The 23,213-nt window shown below is 42.7% G+C and overlaps 1 protein-coding gene across 1 annotated transcript in view; it reads left to right on the top strand.

Moving 5' to 3' along the window:
* mdn1 (midasin AAA ATPase 1) overlaps positions 1–23,213 on the top strand; it is a 48,221-nt gene that overhangs the window by 8,710 nt on the left and 16,298 nt on the right. Inside the window, exons 21-67 of the mRNA XM_058065282.1 lie at positions 334–481; positions 553–660; positions 743–894; positions 1,237–1,415; positions 1,706–1,914; positions 2,091–2,237; positions 2,648–2,789; positions 2,868–3,002; positions 3,079–3,214; positions 4,166–4,298; positions 4,733–4,863; positions 5,035–5,173; positions 5,607–5,721; positions 6,199–6,432; positions 6,531–6,728; positions 6,810–7,018; positions 7,085–7,207; positions 7,754–7,951; positions 8,489–8,596; positions 9,004–9,192; positions 10,146–10,235; positions 10,319–10,582; positions 10,680–10,932; positions 11,308–11,467; positions 11,628–11,744; positions 11,815–12,023; positions 12,095–12,243; positions 12,329–12,525; positions 12,720–12,940; positions 13,154–13,267; positions 13,655–13,781; positions 14,295–14,401; positions 14,513–14,646; positions 15,407–15,573; positions 15,666–15,786; positions 16,187–16,400; positions 16,818–17,061; positions 17,136–17,259; positions 17,916–18,080; positions 18,161–18,375; positions 18,449–18,836; positions 19,043–19,155; positions 20,057–20,717; positions 20,801–20,962; positions 22,037–22,304; positions 22,391–22,629; positions 23,035–23,130. Of these exons, the coding sequence (XP_057921265.1) occupies positions 334–481; positions 553–660; positions 743–894; positions 1,237–1,415; positions 1,706–1,914; positions 2,091–2,237; positions 2,648–2,789; positions 2,868–3,002; positions 3,079–3,214; positions 4,166–4,298; positions 4,733–4,863; positions 5,035–5,173; positions 5,607–5,721; positions 6,199–6,432; positions 6,531–6,728; positions 6,810–7,018; positions 7,085–7,207; positions 7,754–7,951; positions 8,489–8,596; positions 9,004–9,192; positions 10,146–10,235; positions 10,319–10,582; positions 10,680–10,932; positions 11,308–11,467; positions 11,628–11,744; positions 11,815–12,023; positions 12,095–12,243; positions 12,329–12,525; positions 12,720–12,940; positions 13,154–13,267; positions 13,655–13,781; positions 14,295–14,401; positions 14,513–14,646; positions 15,407–15,573; positions 15,666–15,786; positions 16,187–16,400; positions 16,818–17,061; positions 17,136–17,259; positions 17,916–18,080; positions 18,161–18,375; positions 18,449–18,836; positions 19,043–19,155; positions 20,057–20,717; positions 20,801–20,962; positions 22,037–22,304; positions 22,391–22,629; positions 23,035–23,130 (8,452 nt within the window). The remainder of the gene's footprint in view (positions 1–333; positions 482–552; positions 661–742; positions 895–1,236; positions 1,416–1,705; positions 1,915–2,090; positions 2,238–2,647; positions 2,790–2,867; positions 3,003–3,078; positions 3,215–4,165; positions 4,299–4,732; positions 4,864–5,034; positions 5,174–5,606; positions 5,722–6,198; positions 6,433–6,530; positions 6,729–6,809; positions 7,019–7,084; positions 7,208–7,753; positions 7,952–8,488; positions 8,597–9,003; positions 9,193–10,145; positions 10,236–10,318; positions 10,583–10,679; positions 10,933–11,307; positions 11,468–11,627; positions 11,745–11,814; positions 12,024–12,094; positions 12,244–12,328; positions 12,526–12,719; positions 12,941–13,153; positions 13,268–13,654; positions 13,782–14,294; positions 14,402–14,512; positions 14,647–15,406; positions 15,574–15,665; positions 15,787–16,186; positions 16,401–16,817; positions 17,062–17,135; positions 17,260–17,915; positions 18,081–18,160; positions 18,376–18,448; positions 18,837–19,042; positions 19,156–20,056; positions 20,718–20,800; positions 20,963–22,036; positions 22,305–22,390; positions 22,630–23,034; positions 23,131–23,213) is intronic.

The following is a 23,213-nucleotide window of genomic DNA, read 5'->3' as shown; positions in this document are numbered from 1 at the left end:
AACCCAACTATAAATGTTTATAAGTGAGTACATAACATGGGAAAATAAAGCTAGCCACGCAAAACAGTCACATTTTGGGCCCAATTTTGGCATTTTCATGAGGGGTGTTTTAGCCATAAATGGTTGTGTGTTGAGTTATTGAAGCTTTAGTGTTGTCCCATGAAAGGATATCATGAAATATTTGCTGAAATGTGAGGCGTGCGCTCACGTTTGTGACATACTGTGTATATTTTTCACAGCTTTGTGCAATGATGAGTGAAAAGAAAAATAGTGTGTCATGAAAATGATATTAAACCCGAAACATATGCTGATTGTGCCGTTTTGCGCTTATAGTTTTTACTTGGTGATAAGAAAGGAGGCCTCCTCGCACCTCGTCGACGGGACAGGCCACAGACCCCACTACAGTCTGCGTACACTCTGTCGGGCACTGAAGTATGTGGCAGCAAACCCATGCCATGCTGTGCAGCGCTCACTTTATGAGGTAAGCTTGAGATGTGCAGTGGCTGTGGGCTTCTGTGTGCTTTTACCAGTGAAAGTCCATCGTATCTGCAGGGCTTCTGCCTGAGCTTTCTGACTCAGCTGGACAGGAGGTCCCATCCTCTGGTCCAGAAACTGGTGTGTCAGCACATCCTGAAAGGAAACACCATGTGTCTCAAACAAGTAAGACCTTCTAAAAAGTTGGCGTCTACCTGTTCGCTCACTGTTGAAGAATTTCTATGTATTTAATAAAATTGTCTTTTAGCCCATTTTGGCTCCTGTTGGTCGAGCATGTGTTGAGGTAGAAGGCTACTGGGTGTCTCAGGGAGAGATGGAGCCAGTGGTGGATCCCAGCTACATCCTTACAGCCTCAGTCAAACTCAACCTACGGGACCTGGCTCGAGTGGCATCTGCCGGGTAGGTCAGCCAGTAAAGTCTCATCTTTGTACATTTATCAGGAATCATCTACTTTATTGTCCAGTAAGGCCTCGTTTGTGGTTCATGGTGAAGTAGGATTCCTCATTCATACATGGAATATTTTTGTAGTTAGAAAGCACAGTTAGGACACCCCTGAAGAAGACCTAAGAATAAACATAAATGTTATTCAGATATGAGTGAATACAAAGTGTTGGAACCTTATGTTTACCACCTTCTAAATACAGTTTTTAACATTATTAGAGACCTCCAGGCATGAAATAACACCCCTATAGTTCCATTTGAGTCATTTCTTACTCTCTCACCCATGTTTTGTCTTTACAGAACTCACCCAGTACTCATCCAGGGGGAAACATCCGTGGGGAAGACCAGTCTTATCCGCTGGTTGGCTACGGCCACTGGTAACCAATGCGTTAGAATCAACAACCATGAGCACACCGACATCCAGGAGTACATAGGATGCTACTCATCAGATGATCGGGGCAAACTGGTGTTCACAGAGGGTAAGAACCGTCTGAGATCTGCAAAACCTTATTTTCTTTTGTTTCTTATCATATTACAACTTTAAAAAATGTCTTTAGTGTTTCAACTAAAATGACATCTTTTACAGCTGGTTTTTTGCAGTTTTTTTTCCTCCCTTAATTTTCCTTATTTCGACTTTATCAATTTTCTTCTCGTAATTAAGTTTATTAATTATTATAATAATATAATAGACATAATAGGAAAAAATAAGATTTAATCAGATTTTTGTTTGTGTTGCTGCAAATGTGTTCTGTTCTTGATTTGCTTTTAGGCATACTGATCAGTGCCATGAGGAAGGGTTACTGGATCATCCTAGATGAGTTGAACTTGGCCCCCACCGATGTTCTGGAGGCCCTCAACAGGCTGCTGGATGACAACAGGGAGCTTTTTGTGCCAGAGACACAGGAAGTGATCAAGGCTCACCCAAGATTCATGTTGTTTGCAACACAGAACCCCCCTGGTCTCTACGGGGGTAGGAAGGTATTCTATCAAACCATATTCTAAATATTCATCAGTGTTGTTATTAGTCCGAACATTTTTTTAATGGAAAAAGTGTGATTTGAAGCAAAACTAAAAGTTGATTGTATCTGTGTGGGAATAGAAAGATACACAGCACTCACATGAAACATTGTAACTTTGGGCTGCTTTACCGAAAGGTGCTTTCCAGGGCATTCAGGAACCGCTTTGTGGAGCTACATTTTGATGAGCTACCGAGCCGGGAGCTGGAGACTATCCTCCATCAGAGGTGCAGAATGCCTCCGTCATATTGCACCAAACTGGTCAAAGTCATGACTGATCTACAGGTACGTCGTCGTCGTTGTTATGATATCCAAGAATGATGTATTTCTTCATTTGCCATTGTTCACTCACGATGGAGGACGCTAACAAGCTAAAAGCATAGCAGCACAACATGCTTTAAAGCCTAGAATTCTGCTGAAATTATCTTTTTAAGGAACTACTTCGTCACCTCGTACTTTGGTACGAGGTATGTTATTAAAAAACAAACTTAAACTGTATTATGGAAAGCAGGAAATGAACAAATGTAACAGTTACTGACTGTAAAAGTACCAGATGGAGGGGTAGGATTTAATAAGCTTTGCTTCTTCCTACTCCTTTTGGACATGTGGAACTGGGAACTGATTATGGGATGCACTCAATTGAAATTAAATAAAACCATTACCACTACCAAGTCTGGTGCTCATTATGTTGGCAGTCCTTGCGCAGAGGGTCTTCTGTCTTTGCGGGCAAGCATGGCTTCATCACCCTCAGGGATCTCTTCCGCTGGGCAGATCGCTACAGGCTGGAAGAACAGACGGAAGCCTCTCAGGACTGGTTGCAGCATTTGGCAGATGATGGTAAGGATTGCCACAAATGTTTCATCTTGATCTGATGCTCATGCAGAACTTTAATCCTGCTGTCATCCGCTCGGTCAGGCTACATGCTGCTGGCAGGCCGTGTTAGAAAGCCAGAGGAGGAGGCTACCATCCTGTCCATCCTAGAGAAGAACCTGAAGAGGACCGTGAACCCAGAAATGCTCTTCTCTCTGAAACAGGTCGCCAAGCAGTTTAGTAAGTTGACTCCAAATTGACTTCATTCGTCTTTCCTGCTGCTTCCTGCTCCTTGAACACGTGACGTGATTGGCAGGTCCAGTTGATAGCGATGTTGGAGTGCCGGAGGAGTTTGGCCATGTGGTGTGGACGCAAAGCATGAGGAGGCTCGCCGTGCTCGTCGGCCGAGCGCTTCGATTTGGGGAGTCAGTGCTGCTGGTGGGCGACACCGGGTAAGGTGCTGAAGGTCCTTCTTGGACATCTTTTGGGCTTTTTGCAATTCTGGTTCATTTCTTACTGTGTGAACCAACACATGTTGATATGCTGAGACTGAATGAGGTGTATATTTTGAGAACAATAAACATCTCAAAATAATTCAGCTTTGTGATAAAGGTGAAAAAAACCTTTTTAAAAACTTTTTTAAACAAAGGTTGTTGTTTTTGTGCTACTGTTTTCTTATTACAATGCTACTAAAATGATAAAAATTAATATTACGAGTAGCCAGCCATCCATTTTCCATTTTCATCCAATTGTCCCATCAATTACTGACACCAAGTCACAACGTCTCTGAATGCGTCTTCCAAATGCCTTATGATTGTATTTTACTTCATTTAGCCACTGTTATTCTAAACATATGTACGTACGTTTTTACTACTATGGCATAGTCAGCCACAAAACAGAATGGCTTATTAACGAATTAAATATATTTTGAAGACAACTGAAGACGTCAGACCTCACAGCTAGGAGACCAGGGTTCAATTCCACCCTCGGGCATCTCTGTGTGGAGTTTGCATGTTCTCCCCGTGCATGCGTGGGTTTTCTCCGGTTTCCTCCCACATTCCAAAAACATGCTAGGTTAATTTGTTGACTCCAAATTGTCCATAGGTATGAATGTGAGTGTGAATGGTTGTTTGTCTATATGTGCCATGTGATTCGCTGGCGACCAGTCCAGGGTGTACCCCGCCTCTCGCCCGAAGACAGCTGGGATAGGCTCCAGCACCCCCGCAACCCTCGTGAGGAAAAAGCGGTAGAAAATGAATGAATGAATGAATGAATGAATGAATGAGACGTGAAAATTCAAATTCAAAGTGTGTGTGGTGAGAGACTACTATATACTAATTTGCTTTATCCCTGGTGCAGAATCCTCACTCTTGTCTTTTTTTTTTTTTACCTTACCCTGCCAGGTGTGGAAAAACTACAATCTGCCAGATGTTTGCAGCATTAGCTGGCCAGAGGTTTTTCTCTGTCAACTGTCACTTACACATGGAAACATCCGACTTCCTGGGAGGCTTGCGTCCTGTCAGACAGTCCAGCCAGGTACTGTGGGGTTAAAAAACAATCAATAATAAAAATAAGAAATACTGCAAAAATGGAACAGCAGTAATTTTACCTGAAGGAAGTTGAGGGATGCAGTGGCTCAGGAGGTCGTCCAGAAACCAGATGGTCAGCAGTTAGATCCTCATTCCCTTCCCCCAGTCTTTCCTCTGGACATGTCCGGACCATCTCAGTCTGGCCTCTCTGACTCTATCTAACATGTAATGTCCCTCTGATGTACTCCTCCCTGATCCTATCCATCCTGGTCACTCCCAATGAGAACCGCAGCATCAATCGTTTTTAGTGTTTGTAAACTACACTGAGTTTGTTTGTGATGCATTGAGCGTTTTACGTCATTTTGTGTGTGTTTCTGAGATATTGGCATGATTTAACTCCATATTCTTCCAGGTGAATTTCTGTGCTGTGTGTGGTTGCAGGCTGAGGGCGATGAATGCAGGTTGTTTGAGTGGCATGACGGTCCCTTGGTTTTAGCCATGAAGGAAGGTGGAGTGCTCCTTCTGGACGAGATCTCCTTGGCAGACGATTCCGTGCTGGAAAGACTGAACAGGTGAGCAAACTTTACACTCACATGCTTTCTTTTTAAGCTATACACGGGTAATACATTTGGGAATGCAAAGTAGAAAGGGTAAAGATATTGAAAACTTTATTTAAAAAATATGTAATATAAACTGACTGAATATTTAAAAAAATCTAATCTCCTGGTGAATGTCTTGGTCAGTGTTGTGGAGACGGAGAAGTCGCTAGTGCTGGCAGAGAAAGGCAGCGGTGATGATAATCACGTGGAGCTCATCACAGCAGATGAAGATTTCCGTTTGGTTGCCACCATGAACCCTGGAGGAGATTTTGGCAAGAAGGAGGTAAAGATGTTAAGCAGACACTGTTTTTTCATCTGTGTGATTTTGACAAAGACCAGATCACATTTGATGGTGATTTTATGCAGAAATGTGAGAAATTCCAAAAGGTTCAGATACTTTTTCATACCACTGTAATTATTGATTAATCCATTAATCATTGATTGTCTAAGTGTGGCAGCTCCAAATAGCATGAACAGTACAACAATGGTATGCAAGTATTTGTAACGGAGAGCCAGAATAGAGAAAGCAACGTTAAATAAGGGTTATAAATTAGTTTGTACACCATCCCTACCATGTATGTCTATATACAGTATCTCCTACCTGCCCACTGTGATGTACAGATACCATATGAAAGTGACTGACTTTGATGTGGATGGATGGCTGCTTTGTTTTTATGGTCACGCCAATGTTTATGTGTACTTTCTACTCTGGACAGCTTTCTCCTGCCCTCAGGAACCGGTTCACCGAGATCTGGTGTCCTCAGAGCAACGGGAGGACTGACCTACGCCAGATCATCCAACACAATCTCTGCCCCGGTCTAGCACTCGATGGTATATATATATATCTATACCGTATTTTCTGGTCGCTCCGGAGTATAAGTCGCACAATGCCAAAATGCATGATCAACTAGAAAAAACATACATAAGTCACACTGGAGTATAAGTCACATATTTATATATAGTCACCATCAGTTTTTCTGTCATTCTCAGTTGTCTTTGTAAGCTAACGTCTACTGTTTAAATATTCAATTGTTAAGGAACAGCAGATATCAGTGCAAAAGTCTAGAGTGCCCTCTTGTGGCTGTCTGTCAAATTATATATATATATATTTTTTTATTTATAAGTCGCTAAGGAGTATAAGTCACAGAAACAGCCAACCTATGAAAAAAAAGTGTGACTTATAGTCCAGAAAATACGGTACTTTTACAGAAAAAATACATATAATACAGTTCTATGAACACATTATTATACCCAGGTAAGAAATATCGAGACGCGAGTTGTTCAAGATGTTTTTGCTCTCACACGCAGGTGGCGATATTGCCGACCTCATTCTGGATTTCATCGAGTGGTTGACGCTTCAGGATTTTGGTCGACGCTGCATCCTCAGTGTCCGAGATATTCTTTCATGGGTGAACTTCATGAACGCTGTGTGCGAGCAGGACCAGGATGGAGCCCTGAATGTTGAAGAACGTGCAGACTTTGACGCTGTTAAAGCTCTCATCCACGCTGCGTGTCTGGTTTACATCGATGGCATCGGTTCAGGTGAGCGCACTGGTCAACTCCTGCCGGGACTTCTGCCAAATTGCAAATGTCAGAAAAAAGGTGGAAGTCCTGCATTGTCTATTGCGTATTTCTTCAAGGAACCACCGTGTCCTGTTCCCACGACGCCATCACAGCACGCAGGATGTGCCTGGCCTTCCTGCAGGAGCGATTGAGTAGAATGAATAAAGTGGATGAGGAGATACTGGAGGTTTTGAGGATGTACGACACCAGCCTACCACGAGAACCTCAGTGGGGTGAAGACGTCTTTGGCATCAAGCCCTTCTACATCTCCTTAGGTATAGTTTGGACCGATCCACATAAGGAAGTCTTACATAAGAGTACTTCAGCCCCTTACAAATACCCGTGTGTCCATGTAGGTCCTCTCACCGAGAGCCATGCCCTGTCCGACTACACCATTGCAGCAGGCACCACTGCAATGAACGCCCAGAGGCTTTTGCGGGCATTGAAGCTGCAGAGGCCAGTTCTGTTAGAAGGATCACCTGGCGTAGGTAAAACAAGTCTGGTGTCTGCACTGGCAAAAGCTTCAGGGAACCACCTGGTCAGAATCAACCTGTCAGAGCAGACGGTAAGTCGGACAAATAAGACAAATGAGACAAATAAGCGTCATTAATGAAGTACCGTTCCTTGACAGGACGTCACTGACTTGTTTGGCACGGATCTCCCCGTAGAGGGAGGGAAGGGAGGACAGTTTGCATGGCGTGATGGTCCGCTTCTGGCCGCTCTGAAGGCAGGCCACTGGGTTCTCCTAGACGAGGTACAAACCAAACATTAAGATAATTAAGTAATCCTTCGTTTTCTGTAGAGCGCTATGAATTTCCTTGTGTACCAATGGTGCTTCTGTAAATCAACTTGCCTTGCCTTATTAATGTTGCGGCTGCAACCTATGCAAAGCTCAAACTCACGACGTCACTTCCTGTCTGCGTTTACAGCAACATTTACAGCAACACATATGAGCTTCAATATTGCCATTTCATTTTCATTGCATATTATGTCCACTATATTGGGTAATAGGAGTGTAACGGCCACTATAGGGGTGTTATTTTATGTCTAGAGGTCTCTAATAATGTTAAAAAAAAGGTCGAAGGTAGAAGGTCGTCTACTAAAATATTCCATTAAAATGAAAAACTAAAAATTTAAAACTAGAAATTAAAGATACAAATTTAAAACAAAAAATTAAAGATAAAAATTAAAAACAAAAAATTTAATATAAAAATAAAAAACAATTTCTTCCTACTCCTTGTGGACTGAGAAAGGGGTGTTCTTCGATGTAACTTTTTTCTGTTTGGTTTTGTGCTGACAGCTGAACCTGGCGTCCCAGCCGGTGTTGGAAGGACTGAACGCGTGTTTTGACCACAGAGCGGAGGTCTTCATTCCCGAGCTGGGCGTCACCTTCCAAGTTCAGCACGAGAAGACAAAAATCTTCGGCTGTCAGAATCCGTACACTCAAGGTGGGGGCCGTAAGGGCCTTCCCAAATCATTCCTGAACCGATTCACACAGGTAACAATAAACATATGTACAATCATTGCTTATACTGTACGCCTGATCTGCTGCAGATAGTTTTATAGTTATAGTTTTACGTGCATAAAACTGATTGAAGGGATAATTAACAATTTTGTTGCCAAAGACTCAATTTCTACCTGCCCACATGCACACGCAAAACTTTTAATTATTATTATTTATTCTAAATTATTTAAACTATTTGTACAAATTACAGTTTACGCTGTACATTGTTCATATTTGATGTCATCTATTTATTCTCCACATTATTATTTATTATTATACAGGAGCCAGGCAACGACATTTCATTGGCAATTTCACTGCTGTGTTATTGTTCAATGACAATAAAGAAAGTCTGTCTATCTACAATGGCAGTGACAACAACACGGACACCACCTTCCTGTTTTGCTATGAGTTATTTCTTGAATTCAATAGTGTTGAAAATGCTACCACTTGCTAGTGTAAAGATTATCCATGTAGTCTTTTTTAATGTTTTGATCATTTTGTGTTTGTTACCGATGGCTGCTTTCTTTCCAGGTGTTTGTGGACCAGCTCACCAACAAAGACATGGAGTTCATAGGGAACTCGATATTTCCCAGCATTGATCAACAAATCCTTTCTCGAATGGTGGAGTTCAGCGACAGGGTAAGTTTTTCATGTGGCTACTTTAGCTTTACCGCAGGCTCAAAAATGTTGTGATGATACGTAGTATGGTACATTGGTCACTGGGTATCGGTAATGTTAGGACACACAAGCACCAGACCTGATGGCTGGAACAACAGGTTTCTATTGCAGGTTTGAATGATCTCACAATAATCCCTGACATGGGCCGGAACCCACGCTAAGCTGACCTAGCTCACATTAAAGAGTTAGAGAACATCATATGTGACTTGTTGGCACCTCCGAAGAGCTTTGCATCAACACATCTTGCGCGCTAACCACTCGACCGCCATGCAGCCCATCAACACATCTTGTTGGTTTCAAATGTTCATTTGAAAGAAGGCTTGATGCAGACTTGCAAAATGGTGCTATTTTTCCATATGATCTTGTAGCTTGTCCAAGAGGTGAGTGTGGAGCGACGCTGGGGTCAGAAAGGAAGCCCCTGGGAGTTCAACCTGCGTGACATATTCCGCTGGTGTCAGCTAATACAAGCCGACCAGTCACCGGGATCCATCCATCCCGGCCAACATGTGGCTTTGCTGTATGCAGAGAGGATGAGAACAGAGGCTGATAAGGCGCAGGTAATCCCTTTTTTTTAACGCTTTCACGATGAAACAACACAACATTGATGCAGTACATCCTTCCTCACCATCCTCCCTGACTACTGATGGGAAGGCCAGGTCTGGATTTTTCAAATTTGGACCTGTGCAAAACAGTACAGCTAGGATACGATTCTGTTGACACCTACCAAGGATGCGAGCCTTTGAGTAGCAATAATGACTTGAATAACAAGTATAATAACAAGAATAACAAGTGTGTGTTGGGGGGCCGTTTGCAGATCATGAGTCATTTTTTAAATGGGCACAAAATAGACAACTAAAAGGCGTAATATAAAAAGAAAAACCTGAACTGTTTATAGTACTTGTCTAGTTCACCACTTTGTGTGGTTGAATATGGTCTATTATTAGTAAGAGAAAAAAAAAATATTTCAGAAATTTTCACGTTGTTTTTGGCTTAAATGAAGCATTTTCCAGCATCCAAACAAGCACCAGACTTAATCACCAGAACAACAGGCGTTTATTGCAGGTTTGAATGATCTCACAACAAGATGCGTTACAAGCTAAAACTCAACGTTGAACCCCTACAGCACTGTACAGGAAGTTGCATCGGTACTGTACAGAACAGGAAGTAAAAAAAAAACAAAAACAAGGAACTCTCCCAGTGACAACGTGTCAGTTTTTATTATGTTTAGTTTTTGTCTTATTTTGTCATTATGTCTACTATATACGGTAATAGGAGTGTATAGATCACTGTTGGGGTGTTAGTTCATGTCAAGAGGGCTCTAATCCTGTTAAAAAAACATATTTAGAAGGTTGCAAACAGATTTTCTATGCTCTATGAATCAGGAATCCTACATGGTGGGAGTATTCACCTATCACCGTCGGTGCTATAAGGCATTACTGTACACGTATATGGAATCTGTTTAATATTTGTCATGCTGATGGTGCGATATACTGTATGCTGTCCAACACAGGTATTGGCTGTGTTCAAGAAGGTGTTCGGGCAGGACTTTCATCCCTACATGTGTTCCAGACAATTCTATATGACGCCACTCACCGTGCAGGTAAGTCCAAATGTCCAAGCACCTTTTTTGCTGGAGCAACTTTCAAAATAGTCATTATTTCTTTGTTGAAAAACTCCCGTTAGGTGGGGTTTTCTGTCCTGCAGCACCATGGCGGAGCCCATGTGTCCTCGGAGCCTCCGTTGTCCATCACACACCAAGCACTGGGACCCCTTGAGTCTTTGATGAAATGTGTTGAAATGGGCTGGATGAGCATCCTGGTTGGGCCAACGGGCAGCGGGAAGACCAGCCTGGTGAGACTACTGGCCGCCTTGGCAGGAAAGCGCCTCAGAGTCATGGCAATGAATAGTGCCATGGACACGACGGAGTTGCTAGGAGGCTTTGAACAGGTATTCATCATCATCTAAACATGTTAGACCTTTACCCCTTTTTGGTTTTCATTCTCAGTCACACACCCCCATGACAATGCCGTACCTCTTCTTTCAGGTGGATATCATGCGGCCATGGCAACATGTTCTTGAAAGCGTGGACTATTTAGTTGCTATGGTAACAAGGCATGGCTTGTTGTCACTGGATGACCGCCTGAAAGAGACAGAGCTTCTGCTGAAAAAATGGGGCCTGTTTTGCCGCTGGCTGAAGGAGGAGGAGTTGATAAGCGTCACCTCTGAAGCCGTAAACAAACTGGAAGTCATCGTCGTCCTCCTGGAAAAGCTCAACGCCAAGCTCAGAGCGTTCACAGGCAAGACTCAGATGCTGTCAATAGTGATACCATATGCACCGCCATGCATTTCCATATGGGTCCTGGTTGAGGGAATGGCCGGACTTCCTTTTCTCCTGCTCCACCGTGGGGACACTGAGACATTTAAAAGGTTTTCCATGGCCTTCAAAAGTCTTAAATTTGATTTTTGATTTAAAAAATAAAAATACATTAATTAAAAAATAGAATTTAACAAGAAAACTTTTTAAAGCCAAAATTAAAAAAAAATCTGCAGTCATTTCAGTACTTCGGTATGGGACAAAAATTACAAAATTTAAAAATTAAAACAAAACAAAAAAAAAACGTAAACTGTATTACGGAAAGCAGGAACAGTTACTGATTGTGCTAAACCCTTAGATGTGTCCCAGCTGCAAGAGGACTTGAAGCTGCTGAAAGTGCGTCTGACCCAGCAGGAGGATGGCAACAACACTGGAGGCTTCGAGTGGTTGGACGGGATGCTGATCCAAGCCCTACAGGCCGGCGACTGGTTGCTCATGGACAATGTGAACTTCTGCAGGTAGGCAGTACTCTGCACCGGGATTCACACCTTCAACTCCATGGTCCTAAGCCAAGTGGACTGAGCTACTGATGCCTTTTAGCTTGTCATTACTGATTTAAAAATAATGTTCTTAGTAATTGTATCAAATGGATGAACTGAAAGTGTTTGTTATGCTTAGTGCCTCTGTACTGGATCGTCTCAATGCCCTGCTGGAACCTGGTGGATCTCTCACCATTAATGAACGCGGGATCATTGATGGGAGCACCCCTAAAATCACACCACATCCTAATTTCAGGTAGTATTATTTCATTATTAGGATTATGAATTTGCTCCAAATCCTTAAAGATGCTTTTTGTGCTGAGCAGGTTGTTCCTGACAATGGACCCTGTGCACGGGGAGCTCTCGAGAGCCATGAGGAACAGAGGGGTGGAGGTCTACATCCCTGGGGAGAACGAGGGCATCTCCTGGGACACATTGGATTTGAAAACATTGCTTGGCTGTGCAGGAGTGACTGGAGACTGCGTGTGCAATTTGCTGATTGACATACATAAAAGCATCAAAGGCGCCATCTGGGGTGAGCGTCTGCAAAACGAGGTCCGTAACGTACGCTTACTCTGCACAATGAGTACATCTTGCTTTCTTTAGATTCCCCTGCCTCGTCGGTGGCTTCCATGCTGCATGCTGCCACCCTGCTGTCCTGCCAGCTGCAGAGAGGTGTGGATTTAGCCAGCGCACTGAAGCACGCCTGCGGAGAGGCGTACGCACACTGCCAACGCACCCCTGCCAACCTAAAGGTAGCAACCATCATTCGTCATTTCACAAGTGCACGCAGCAGCCTTGGAGGACCATCATGAAGTGCGTTTGCTCCCATTTTTCCAGCTGGCCATGAAGATAATAGAGCAGAACCTGACAGTCCTGGACGAGGACTGGGGAAGTGGCTTACTGTGTGCTGGTGTTTGGCCTGACAGCCTTCCATCGGCATTGCTCGCCACAGAGGATTCCTGTTTCTCTACTATCCTCCGTGATGGACAGGTCTTGTCTTTTTGCCTCAACGCCCTCAGTTTGCAGGGTCAACGGTGAGAAGTACATTTTATTATTGGTTTGTGACAAACAGTAAAACCCGAACCTTGAACATATACATTTCCGCGAATCCTTATTTATAAATGGAATATTTTTGTAGTTAAAGCATAAATAAAGTGTTAATGTCAGGTCTAAGCACCTTAACAATGAAACGGAAGAAAGAAGGCAACAGTTGATATTGTCTTCCCAGGAATCGCCCACTATGTCTGAGTGACCTGCAGAGAGCATTGGAGAGCGGTGGTGTCCACGAAGGTCTGGTGTTCTCAGACGGAAGGCAAAATCCAGACCAAGATGTTCTGCAGCTGATGCCCACGGCGGTGAAACTTATCACGGAGAGAGCCTCTCATGGAGACTGGATCATGCGCAGCCGCTGGCTGTCCCATTTGAGGAAGAGCTACCGATACTTACCTGGTTAGTGACTACACCTAAGTACTAACCGTAGGATGCTCACTGGGGCCACCATGACCATACACCGTCCTAGTAACTCATGACGACAATACATGTAAATATTGAACCCACATGCTTACTTCAAGCACAAATGGCTTGTTATAGGACTTATTTGGCATGGAATATTTGACATAGAAATCCACATGGAAGATCAGATGAAAACATGATGTTTTGCAGATGTGGTTTTGGTTCAAGTGGAAGCAGGAAGCAGAGCGCTAAAGGCCGCATTCACCAGTAATCTTGCTGCTCAGGGAAAATCACTTTCTGCTCTTCTCCAGCCACACAACAAAGGTAACATTTTCGTTTTCGTTTGAAATAATTTCCTGTGTAGGGTTTTTGTATGTATTTAATTGTATTCAAGTATTATATAGTCATTTTTTGTAGGTTAATGAATGTAGCTATAAGAGAATGTAACGAAAACAATGTCTGGGTGAGGAAAAGATCAGATTTCACGGTTTCAATCTTGTGCTTTTTCAAAAAATACATGATCTAATGAATGACGTAAAATACAAACATAAGGCATTAAGATATGCCTTTATTCGTCCCTCAGTGGGGAAATTTGTAATCATATTTGTGATCATATGTACTATTCTACACGGGTCACTAGGTGTCAGTAATGTTAGGAAGTACTGTGTACAAACAGGAAGTAAAAGCAGAACCAATTTTGTGTGTTATCAGACGAGTGCAGGATGTTGGCAGACATGCGCTGGAACAAGCAGTACATGGATATTTTAGCCACCAAGCGTTTTGAAGACCAGGAAAGCTACGTGGATTATCTCCAGTCACTGGATGCAGTTACCAACAGGTAGGGCAGTAACCCTGTTCACTCACTCATGCACAATTAATTTGTTTTTTATGTTGTTTTTTTTATTTAAAGCTGGATGTTAAAGCTTTATTTATCCAAATGCTACACTTTAAGTTTTTACAGAGGAAAGTTTGTGATACAGCATAACATAAGGTTCTAATGGAATGTGTTTAGTTAGTGCATATTGCTGGTGTAATTCAGTTTTTCCAGGAAATAATCTTTAATTACAAGAAAAACAAAAAAAATATGGCCTTGTTAACAGTATCATGATATATCGTATGGTGATCCTAGTATCGTGATACGTATCGTATGGCCAGATTCTTGCCAATACGCACCCCTAGTTCACATTATGTTATGTTTTGGAGTGGTAGTCATCCTTTTGCTCCACCACCTTCTACCGTGCAAACAAATACGATATTTGACAGTGAAAGTAACGCTTCTAATGTGATATGGGTATACTACTGCTGCAATTGGGGAATAATTGGGGTGTCGGTCCTGTGTATTTTTTTGCAGGATGACTCTCATGATGGACAGAGAGGAGAGGGTTGTAATTTGCACCTCGGCTATGAACTCGTCTGCTCAGAACTGTGCCCTGAGGATTGCCGCAGCCTTCTCCAAAAGTATGCACAGGAAACATGGAGTAGAATCTTTTGTTTTGTTTTTTCATACATGCTATCTTCTTAGCTGACTGGTGGAAGCTTGACAGTAATCGTATTTCCTTTTCATAACAGAGACGGTGGATATTGGTCACCTGCCTCATCCAGTGCTGATGCACCTATGCGCTTTCTTTCACCTGTTTGATTCCTTCACGCTTGATGCTATTCAGAGCGGCCAGGCTTATATCTCAGACCACATTATGTTTGAGGTTAGTAATATATATTGTATATGGTAATGCTTTTATTTCATTTGAACATGCATCAGATTACAATTGAGTGCATCCCATAATCAGTTCCCAGTCTCACATGTCCAAAAGGAGTAGGAAGAAGCAAAGCTTATTAAATCCTACCCCTCCATCTGGTACTTTTACAATCACTAACTGTTACATTTGTTCACGTCCTGCTTTCCTAATATAGTTTTCAATTTTTTTTATTTTTTATATTTTTTTATTTTGTGTCCTGTACCGAAGTAGGCGGTGATATGACCTAGCATAGAAGTGTTTCAAATGTACTTCTTCCCTGAGATCATATTTCTCCTCACTTGTAGAGAAGTATTGGATGACATTTTTAGCTAATTGGTTATTTTTAGCCTTATGCATTATTTTAGCTGTTTGAAGATGAACTATATCAGCAAGTTGAAGTATTTGTGATTTTAGAAATAAGGAGTTAGTATGTTCACTGTAGGCGGCATTATGAATTATCCTTACTGACCTTTTTTGCAGTACATTTAGGGAGTGAAGATTGATTTTATAGCTATTAGCCCATATTTCCACACAATAAGTAAGATATGGTAGAACCATATAGTAATGTACAAGAATAAGAAATGCGTCTTTTTCTCAATTTTGTTACTGAGAACTGATATTTATCTGAAACTTCTACTGCTGATTACTGATTACAGAACAATAGCAAATATGCCGGCTTATCCTGTTGAAATGTTCTTTCTGGTTCTACTTTCCATTTTGTGTTCAGGTCCTGGAGATCCTGTCGTGGCGTGATCGTTTCTGGGATGTTTGCAGCACGATGCCAGCGGACGCAAAAGGGATTGCCGTGCTGTCGCTGCACTGGCAATGGGTACAGAAGCACCTCCATCTCCGTCTGCCGCTGCTCTTGCTTGGAGACGCTCACGCCACATTTCAGTAAGCTTGATTATTCATTTGCATTTGTGCTATTTTGCTTCTGTTTTTTTTCTAATTCTGTATTTGTAACCACCGTAATGTGTTTTCCTCAGCGGCCACCAGGAGCTGAAAGCAGTTTCAGGAGCCATCCAGAAGCTTCTCTCCACTCCAGCGTGTGTGGCTGCCTTTCTAAAAGGCATCCAGAAAACACTGGGGAAATCACTGCCATTCAAGGTTAGATGTTTTTTTTATCGATTTAATATTACAACTTGGGATTGATCACATTTTCTGATAACTTGTGATTAATCGTGTGATCTTTATTTTTTTATGTTCTTTGACAAAGTTAAATTCCGTCCTTTTTGCTGTTGTTTTTTTCTTCTTGTCGTTTTCCCCCCTCATATTGTCACCTTATTCCTAACACCTAAAAAATGAAACTTTTTTTGTTTCCTTCTCATAATAATTATTTTTAGAATGTTCCCAGGGCCATTAAAAACTGGTTTTGAACCTCCATCCATCCATCCATCCTTTTTTTATGCTGCTTGCTCCTCACCTGACCAGCCATATTTTAGGATTTCCATCTCATACATTGAACGTCAGTGACACAATCTTAATAAGATCCCCTTGTGTTGTTTAGTTGCAGAGTGTTGCGGACTGCGCATCGCAGCTGAGGGTCCTCAGTAAAACCCTGGATGTGCGTCAGCTCACATTTGATCACGCCTTCAGCTCCTGGAAGCGGGAGTTAGTCTGTCTTCAGATTGCAGGACTCTGTGTGGACGTTAAGGAGAGTCTGCTCGAAGCCTGGGGTCTGGTTCTGCTCGCAAACAACCAACTGGATCCACAGAAATCTGGTAGGCTTTGCCATCAGCACGATTAGTTCTATTCTCTGAAGTTGTAAAGGCGAGCAAAATAATCGTTCTGGTGATTTATGAAAGTCCATATAAAAAGTATATGCACAGCAATCTCTGATTTATGTGTTAATTAAGTTAATTCCTGCAAAGTAGGATTCCTTATTTATGAATGTTTTTGTAGAGCATTGTTTACCACATTATAAACACACTCTTAAACATTATTAGAGCCCTCTCAACTTGAAATAACAACCCCACATGACCTTTACACTCCTCTTACCCAATATAGAAGATATAATGAGTGAAAATAAGAAAAAACTGTAATATGGGAAACAAAACAAAAATAAACGGTACGGTACATCATAAATTGTATCCCAGCACCCAGCCATCCAATAATAAGCATTTGTTGTTTTCCATCAGGAATATTGGAGAGGTTGGTGTCAAGTGTGGATCAGCAGCTGCACCTAATGACTTCCAGGGGTGTCATGGAGACCCAGGCGATGTCCGGAGAGGACGAATCAACAGACACAGGAGTTCCTCTGTCTCAGCGAGACCTGCGGGACCTGAGCCGCAGGGCTCAACTATGGCCGCTGACGGAGGAAGTGGCTGCGCTCAATCAGCTGCGACTCAGCACAGATTTAATCCAGTTGTCTTTCACACACGGGTAAAGCATAAATCCACCACAAAAGAGAAACCACCGCTGGCATTTTAATGAACCTGTTTTCATTTGATTCATAGAGACGGAGAAGCAGAGGAGAAATTCCGTCTAGAACTTTCCAGACATCTTCACTACTGCCTTCAGTCCACACCGATGAATGTCAGTCAGCTGCTGCCACTCTGGTTTCTTCTCAAGAGTGAAAAGGTTATTTAAAAATATATATATTTATTATTATTTTACTCATTTTATTTGATTGTACATTTAACTGACTTAAGTAATTAATGGTAATGTTTTTATTTCATTTGAACATGCATCAGATTACAATTGAGTGCATCCCATAATCAGTTCCCAGTTCCACATGTCCAAAAGGAGTAGGAAGAAGCAAAGCTTATTAAATTCAACAATCCTACAAATTTCCCCACTGAGGGACGAATAAAGGCATATCTTATCTTAAATCCTACCCCTCCATCTGGTGCTTTTACAATCAGTAACTGTTACATTTGTTCACTTCCTGCTTTCCTAATATAGTTTACGTTACTTTAATTTTAATTTTTATGTTTTTAATTTATTTTTTTTTATTTAATTTTTTTAAATTTTAATTTTTTAAATTTAATTTTAATTTATTAAATTTCAGTATTGAAGTATTTGTGATTTTAGAAATAAGGAGTTAGTATGTTCTCTATAGGCGGCATTATGAATTATCCTTACTGACCTTTTGCAGTACATTTAGCGAGTGAAGATTAATAAAACGAATGCTTACTTAAATTAACTTGAGTTTTAGAGTTGGTACTGTAGTTGTTTACAGTACAGTTGAGTATGGAGAGGGTCGAGTGATGTAAAAGTGATTATTTTGCCATCAGCCAGTGGAGGAGCTGCAGTTTGTGTGGTGTGAGCTGCTGTCAGCGGCTTTGGCTGCCTTGTGGACAAACGGTGCCGCTTCAGAGCCTGACCGCTGGCAGAAATGGGACCCCCTCAACGCTGACCGAGAGCTGCAACCAAAGACACGTGGCGGAGTGAAGAACATGGTATTGCTCTCACTATATTTAGCGGCTTAATCAATACACGTTGGCTGCTGGCGTGATGATGAAATGTCATTGTGGTTCAGGGCCCAGCCTTGCTAAGTAAAGCCGTGTGGTCCCATTGCACACTGGAAGTGCTCGGCAGCAGTGAGACTGGAAGACAGTGGGAACCATCTGGCACCGCCCTCCTTTCCATCTCCAACGTGACGCTGGGAGAGTGGCAGGACAAGCTTCAGCAGCTCCAGGATTTGTCAGCAGTCTTGTGGGACAATATGACCTTTCCAGCACTGGCGGACTTAAAGTTGGTAGAAATGACAGCTTGTCAACATGACTTCCGTCCGCGTTGCATTTTTCAACGTCTTTTTCACCTTCAGATGCACAGATTGGAGGCTGCGGGGTGCGGTTCTGTGTCGACAGCTACTCAGCATGACAGACCTGTTGCCTCCTGGCCTGCAGGAGTCTTACATGGAGTCCTGCCAGAGCCTGCTTGAGCAACCTCACCAGCTGATGGCCGCTCAGGAGATCCAGGGGATCCTCAGAGACCTCCTTGCCACCAAAGGGATCCCGGATGGAATAGTACATGGCTGCATCACCTGCCTGCAGGAATACACTCAAAGCAAAGTTGAAGGCAGCAACTCTTTAGCGTGCGCTGGTGTGTTTTGGGTCAACATGGGCTTGCTCCAGATCAAAGTGTGGACACCCCAAACCATCTTTGACCCAGCTGTGAAGCGGGCCTACAAACTGGGCTATGCCCAGCAAGAGGTACAAGTAACTGTTAGCATCCACTTATTTCATAACAATGAACAAAACAACACATAGGTAAAAATGCATGTCTTTTTTTATGATTTTATTTGGCCCATTTTTGTATCATGCATGTATTATATGGGTTCATTACATGTACAGACTCCAGGGAAGAAACGGGTATCCACTGATGGTCCACTGACGTTTGTCTTTCTCCATCCTTATAGTTGGAAATATTGCATAAGGAGTGGAAAACACGGAGCTTATCATCTGAGCTGGTGACCGGGGCAGAATTGGAGGAGAGCAGCACTACTGATGGCATCCAGCATCCCCGAATCAGGTTTGAGCCAGGAATGAATGAGAAAGATGAGAATGACATTTACTACATGCAATATAAATTATACATTAACACAGGGGTGGGAAAACTGCAGCACGTGGGCCACATCAGGCCCACCAAGCATTATGCTAATAATGGGGAGCCATTATGCTAATTTTTCAGCCCATTGAGGTGGACTCCTATAGAGCAGGTACACACTATAATAAGCACTGAAAGTTCTTGTTTTTTAATGCACAAGATTAGACATGTGCAATCCAGAAAATGATATGTAAATGTTACACTTAGGGGGGGAAAGTGGGCTAATAAATTGACAATAAAAGCACAAATACTGCGGATTTCAGAAAACAAATGATGCAGCACTCTACAAGAAGCAATGAAGTCTGTAAAATAAAATAATGGAAAAATATATATAATAATAATCCAAAAATTGTTACAACTATAATGATGAAAATGGTAATATGATTATATGATTATAATGATGGTAATAATGAGAAAGATTATAATAATAATTATAATAACAATAATATTACAATGATAATTGTATTTGCCCAAGGTTTTGTTGCACCATGATTAAGTATGTCGTTCTCTTTGATGCCCCCCCCCCCCCCCCCCCCCAGCAAAATTGTTGACCTTGTGTGGCTGTGAGTCAAAAAGTTACACCAGACGTAAAACATAGTAAATGACATATATACACAATACCCTAATATAGAAGTATTAAGTGAAAACATTGTGGTAAAGATTCCTTCAAAGGGATGCACATTTAGAAGATTTACTCCTTTTTACAACAGGTTTACTTGCACATACGCACTAGCGCTGGGTGGTAGACATATTACTCACAGAGATGTGGAGATGCCACGTCAATCACATGACCCTCATGCTAATCGCTTTGAGTTTGTGCCTGTAGATATCTGCGGCTCCGCATGCAGCAGCTGAAGGGGCAAATAGCTGAGCTCTCTCGGAAGCAGGCATGTCGTCCCCAGGAACAGCAGTACGGAAAGTTATTCCAGGACCTCCAGCACTACCTCTGCAGCATTGGCCAGGCATCGGCAGTGCAAGATCTGCTCTCTCGCTTGCAAAGCGCCCTGTCTGGTTCCTCCTCAGTGCCAGCTGTCCAGGGCCTGCTGAAGGAGGAGGCCGTCTGGCAGAACTCCCAGCAGTGCTTCTTTGAGAGGCTCCAAGAGGACTACCCTCTGTACCCGGATGTGGTGGAGCCCATAACGGCTGGAATACTCCAACTCCGTTATGGCATGAAGCTGGTGGCCTCCCAAGTGGCTGCCTCGCTACGTCATGTGCCTGGACTTCCCAACCTGGTGTCCTGCCTTTTGTCCTTTCCCTCCCTGTCCTCCAGTCAGCAATCCTACCTGACCCAGGCTGACTTCCTCTGCTCCAATGAAAGTCTGGAAGTTTTGCATAATCTCGGGAAGCTGCTGCCACAAGGAACAAGTCATGTGCTGGCGCAGCCGTCCACATTGCTCCTCAATGCTCTGCTGTTTGTACAGTGCCACACACTGAGCGCGGAACGGTTTAGTCCTGCAGCGTGGAACACCTTCACGCATATCTGTCAGGTCAGACACGCTCGATCATGCTTATATCCTCATGAAAATCATCATTATTTTCTTACTGTACCTGGGCAATGATTCCCCTTCAGGCCCTTGTAAATGAGTGGGACGAGATGGAGAGGAAGCGGCGAGATCGTGAACAGCAGGAGGCTTCTCTGTACCGCAGTGGCAGCCGCTTGCATGGCACAGGACTGACCGAGGACCAGCAGGAAGAGAGGGACTTCAGACGGCAGTTCCCTCAGTTTGAGAAGGTATTTAACCGGACCTCCTGTTTCCTATAAGCTGTTCAACCTCAAGCGTTGGCACTGTGAGCCCAATAACGATTGCTGTGTGGCCTACATACACTGGATACACAACACAATAGGCAGTCTTCACCTACCGTGAAGTTATTATTAAAATGATTATTGTTCTAGAGCAGGGCTGACCAAATCTTACAAGAATAAAGTAGAAAATAGTAATAATATGTAATCTTATGAGAAAGAAAAGTTGTAATTTGACAAGAATAGTTGTAAATATTAGAGAATAAAGTCATAATATTAAGAGAAAACCAGTCCAGTGTGTACCTGAAGTCAGCTGGGATAGGCTCCAGCATACCCGCGACCCTAATGAGGACAAGCAGAGGAAGAAAATCAGAAATTGTTTATTGCCAAGTATGGTCATACACATACTAGGAATTAGTTTTGGTGAAGTCGGTGCAGACATATCTATTAAAAGTCAAAGTACAAAAATATACAGTAGAAATATTTATACACAGTCTGATTATTTTTCCAAAAGAATACCCGGAGAAAACCCACGCATACACGGGGAGAACATGCAAACTCCACACAGGGATGGCCGAGAGCGGAATTGAACCCGGGTCTCCTAGCTGTGAGGTCTGCGCGCTAACCACACGACCGCCATGCAGCCAAGTTGAAATATTAGTAGAGTAAAAACATAATAAGAGTTGTCATATTATTATGTGGGGGGAAAAAATCAGAATAAAGTAAAAATATGAGAAGAATAAACAATAATATTGAAATAAAAATATAATTTTACGAGGAAAAAGTCGTAATTTTATTAAAATAATGTCAGAATGTTAATAGAAACAGAAACAGAAAAATACAATCCTACAGGGAGAAAAACCACAAGAAAGCCAAGATATTGCAGATTAAATAGCCTAAACATTAGAGTTGAAGTACTGCAGTGTGAGGTTCCTGAGGTTCCAGTCAATGACACAGGTCAAGCATTACCACTCACATTCCCACAGACTACAGCAATAGCTGAAGAGGACCAACAGAAGTACAAGTTCTCTAGTGAAAATATTCCCATTTTGATTCCCCATCCAGGACTTTGCAGACATGAGTGAGCCCAGCTTGGAGGCTCCAGCAGATGCAAGCCAGGAGGAAGAAGCCAGAGAAGACGACAGTAGTGTTCTCTCCCCGATCGCAATGACCACAGTGATGCAGATTCACCAGCGCCTGTGTCTGGGGTACGCTCGGGCGTTGTGGTACCAGAGCACGGCGCCGGCCGCTCACGTCAGCGACTACGTTAACACCCTGGTGTCCTCTTACCAAGTCGCCGCCCCCGTGATGACACACTTCTATCATCTGATTGGTGAGTGCCTTTCTTGCACCTCCGCTGCAAAATTGTTAATTTATGATTTTGTATCATGTATTGATTGTATTATTAATACCCCACAGATGCAGACGTGAACCAGCTGCTTTCAGGCAGTGAGCTGCTGCTCTCCACTCTCCTTCAGAACACAGTGAACGGGGCGACAGGGTCAGATGTTCTGGTTCTCACGTCAGAAGGACCTTACGACTTCTATCAACATCCCAATCTGAGCGAGGCCCGCCTGTGTCTCGCCGTCTTGGAGCAGATGAATATCGCTGTCAAGCAGAGACTCGCGGACTGGCCAGAACACCCAGCCCTTGTACAGGTGAGTAGTCATGAATGGGATTTCAGGTATCCCAGGATCACACACCATTCCATAAAGTTGGTCCACTTCCAATTGGTTTCTTTGTAATTATATTTTCCTTTTAATTGTGGTAATTGTTTTTAATTCTGTAAAGCACTTTGCGTTGCATGTCCTTGCAGGAAAAGTGCTCTACAAATAAAGTTGATTTGATTTTGATGTGATACTATAGGGGTGCTATGTCTTGCCTAGAGGACTCTAATAATGTTACAATGTGTATTTTGAGCAGGTTTTCTATGCTCTGGCTACAAAAATCTTCAATTTTTAAATAGGAAATCCTACTTTGTAGGACTTTTCATGGTCTAACCTGGAGCCAATTAACCGCCATAAACGAGGGATCACTTTTAAAGCGACATTTGTGTGTTGCAGCTAACTGTGGTGATCGAGAGGATCATGGGTTTTGGTTTGTCCAGTCCACTAGCAGCATTCCTCAATGGTCTGGAGATACTGCTGAGCAAAGCACAAGTAAGCTCTCCATGCAACATCTTCCACGTCCCTCACACTGAATGAAAATTCCGAAATACTTGAGGCAAAGAATCCATGTCCCG

This window comes from Doryrhamphus excisus, chromosome 1 (genome assembly GCF_030265055.1).
Source record: "Doryrhamphus excisus isolate RoL2022-K1 chromosome 1, RoL_Dexc_1.0, whole genome shotgun sequence".
Classification (NCBI taxonomy): Eukaryota; Metazoa; Chordata; class Actinopteri; order Syngnathiformes; family Syngnathidae; genus Doryrhamphus; species Doryrhamphus excisus.
The sequence above is the reverse complement of the archived record's forward strand: the minus strand, read 5'-3'. Positions and strand labels throughout refer to the sequence as shown.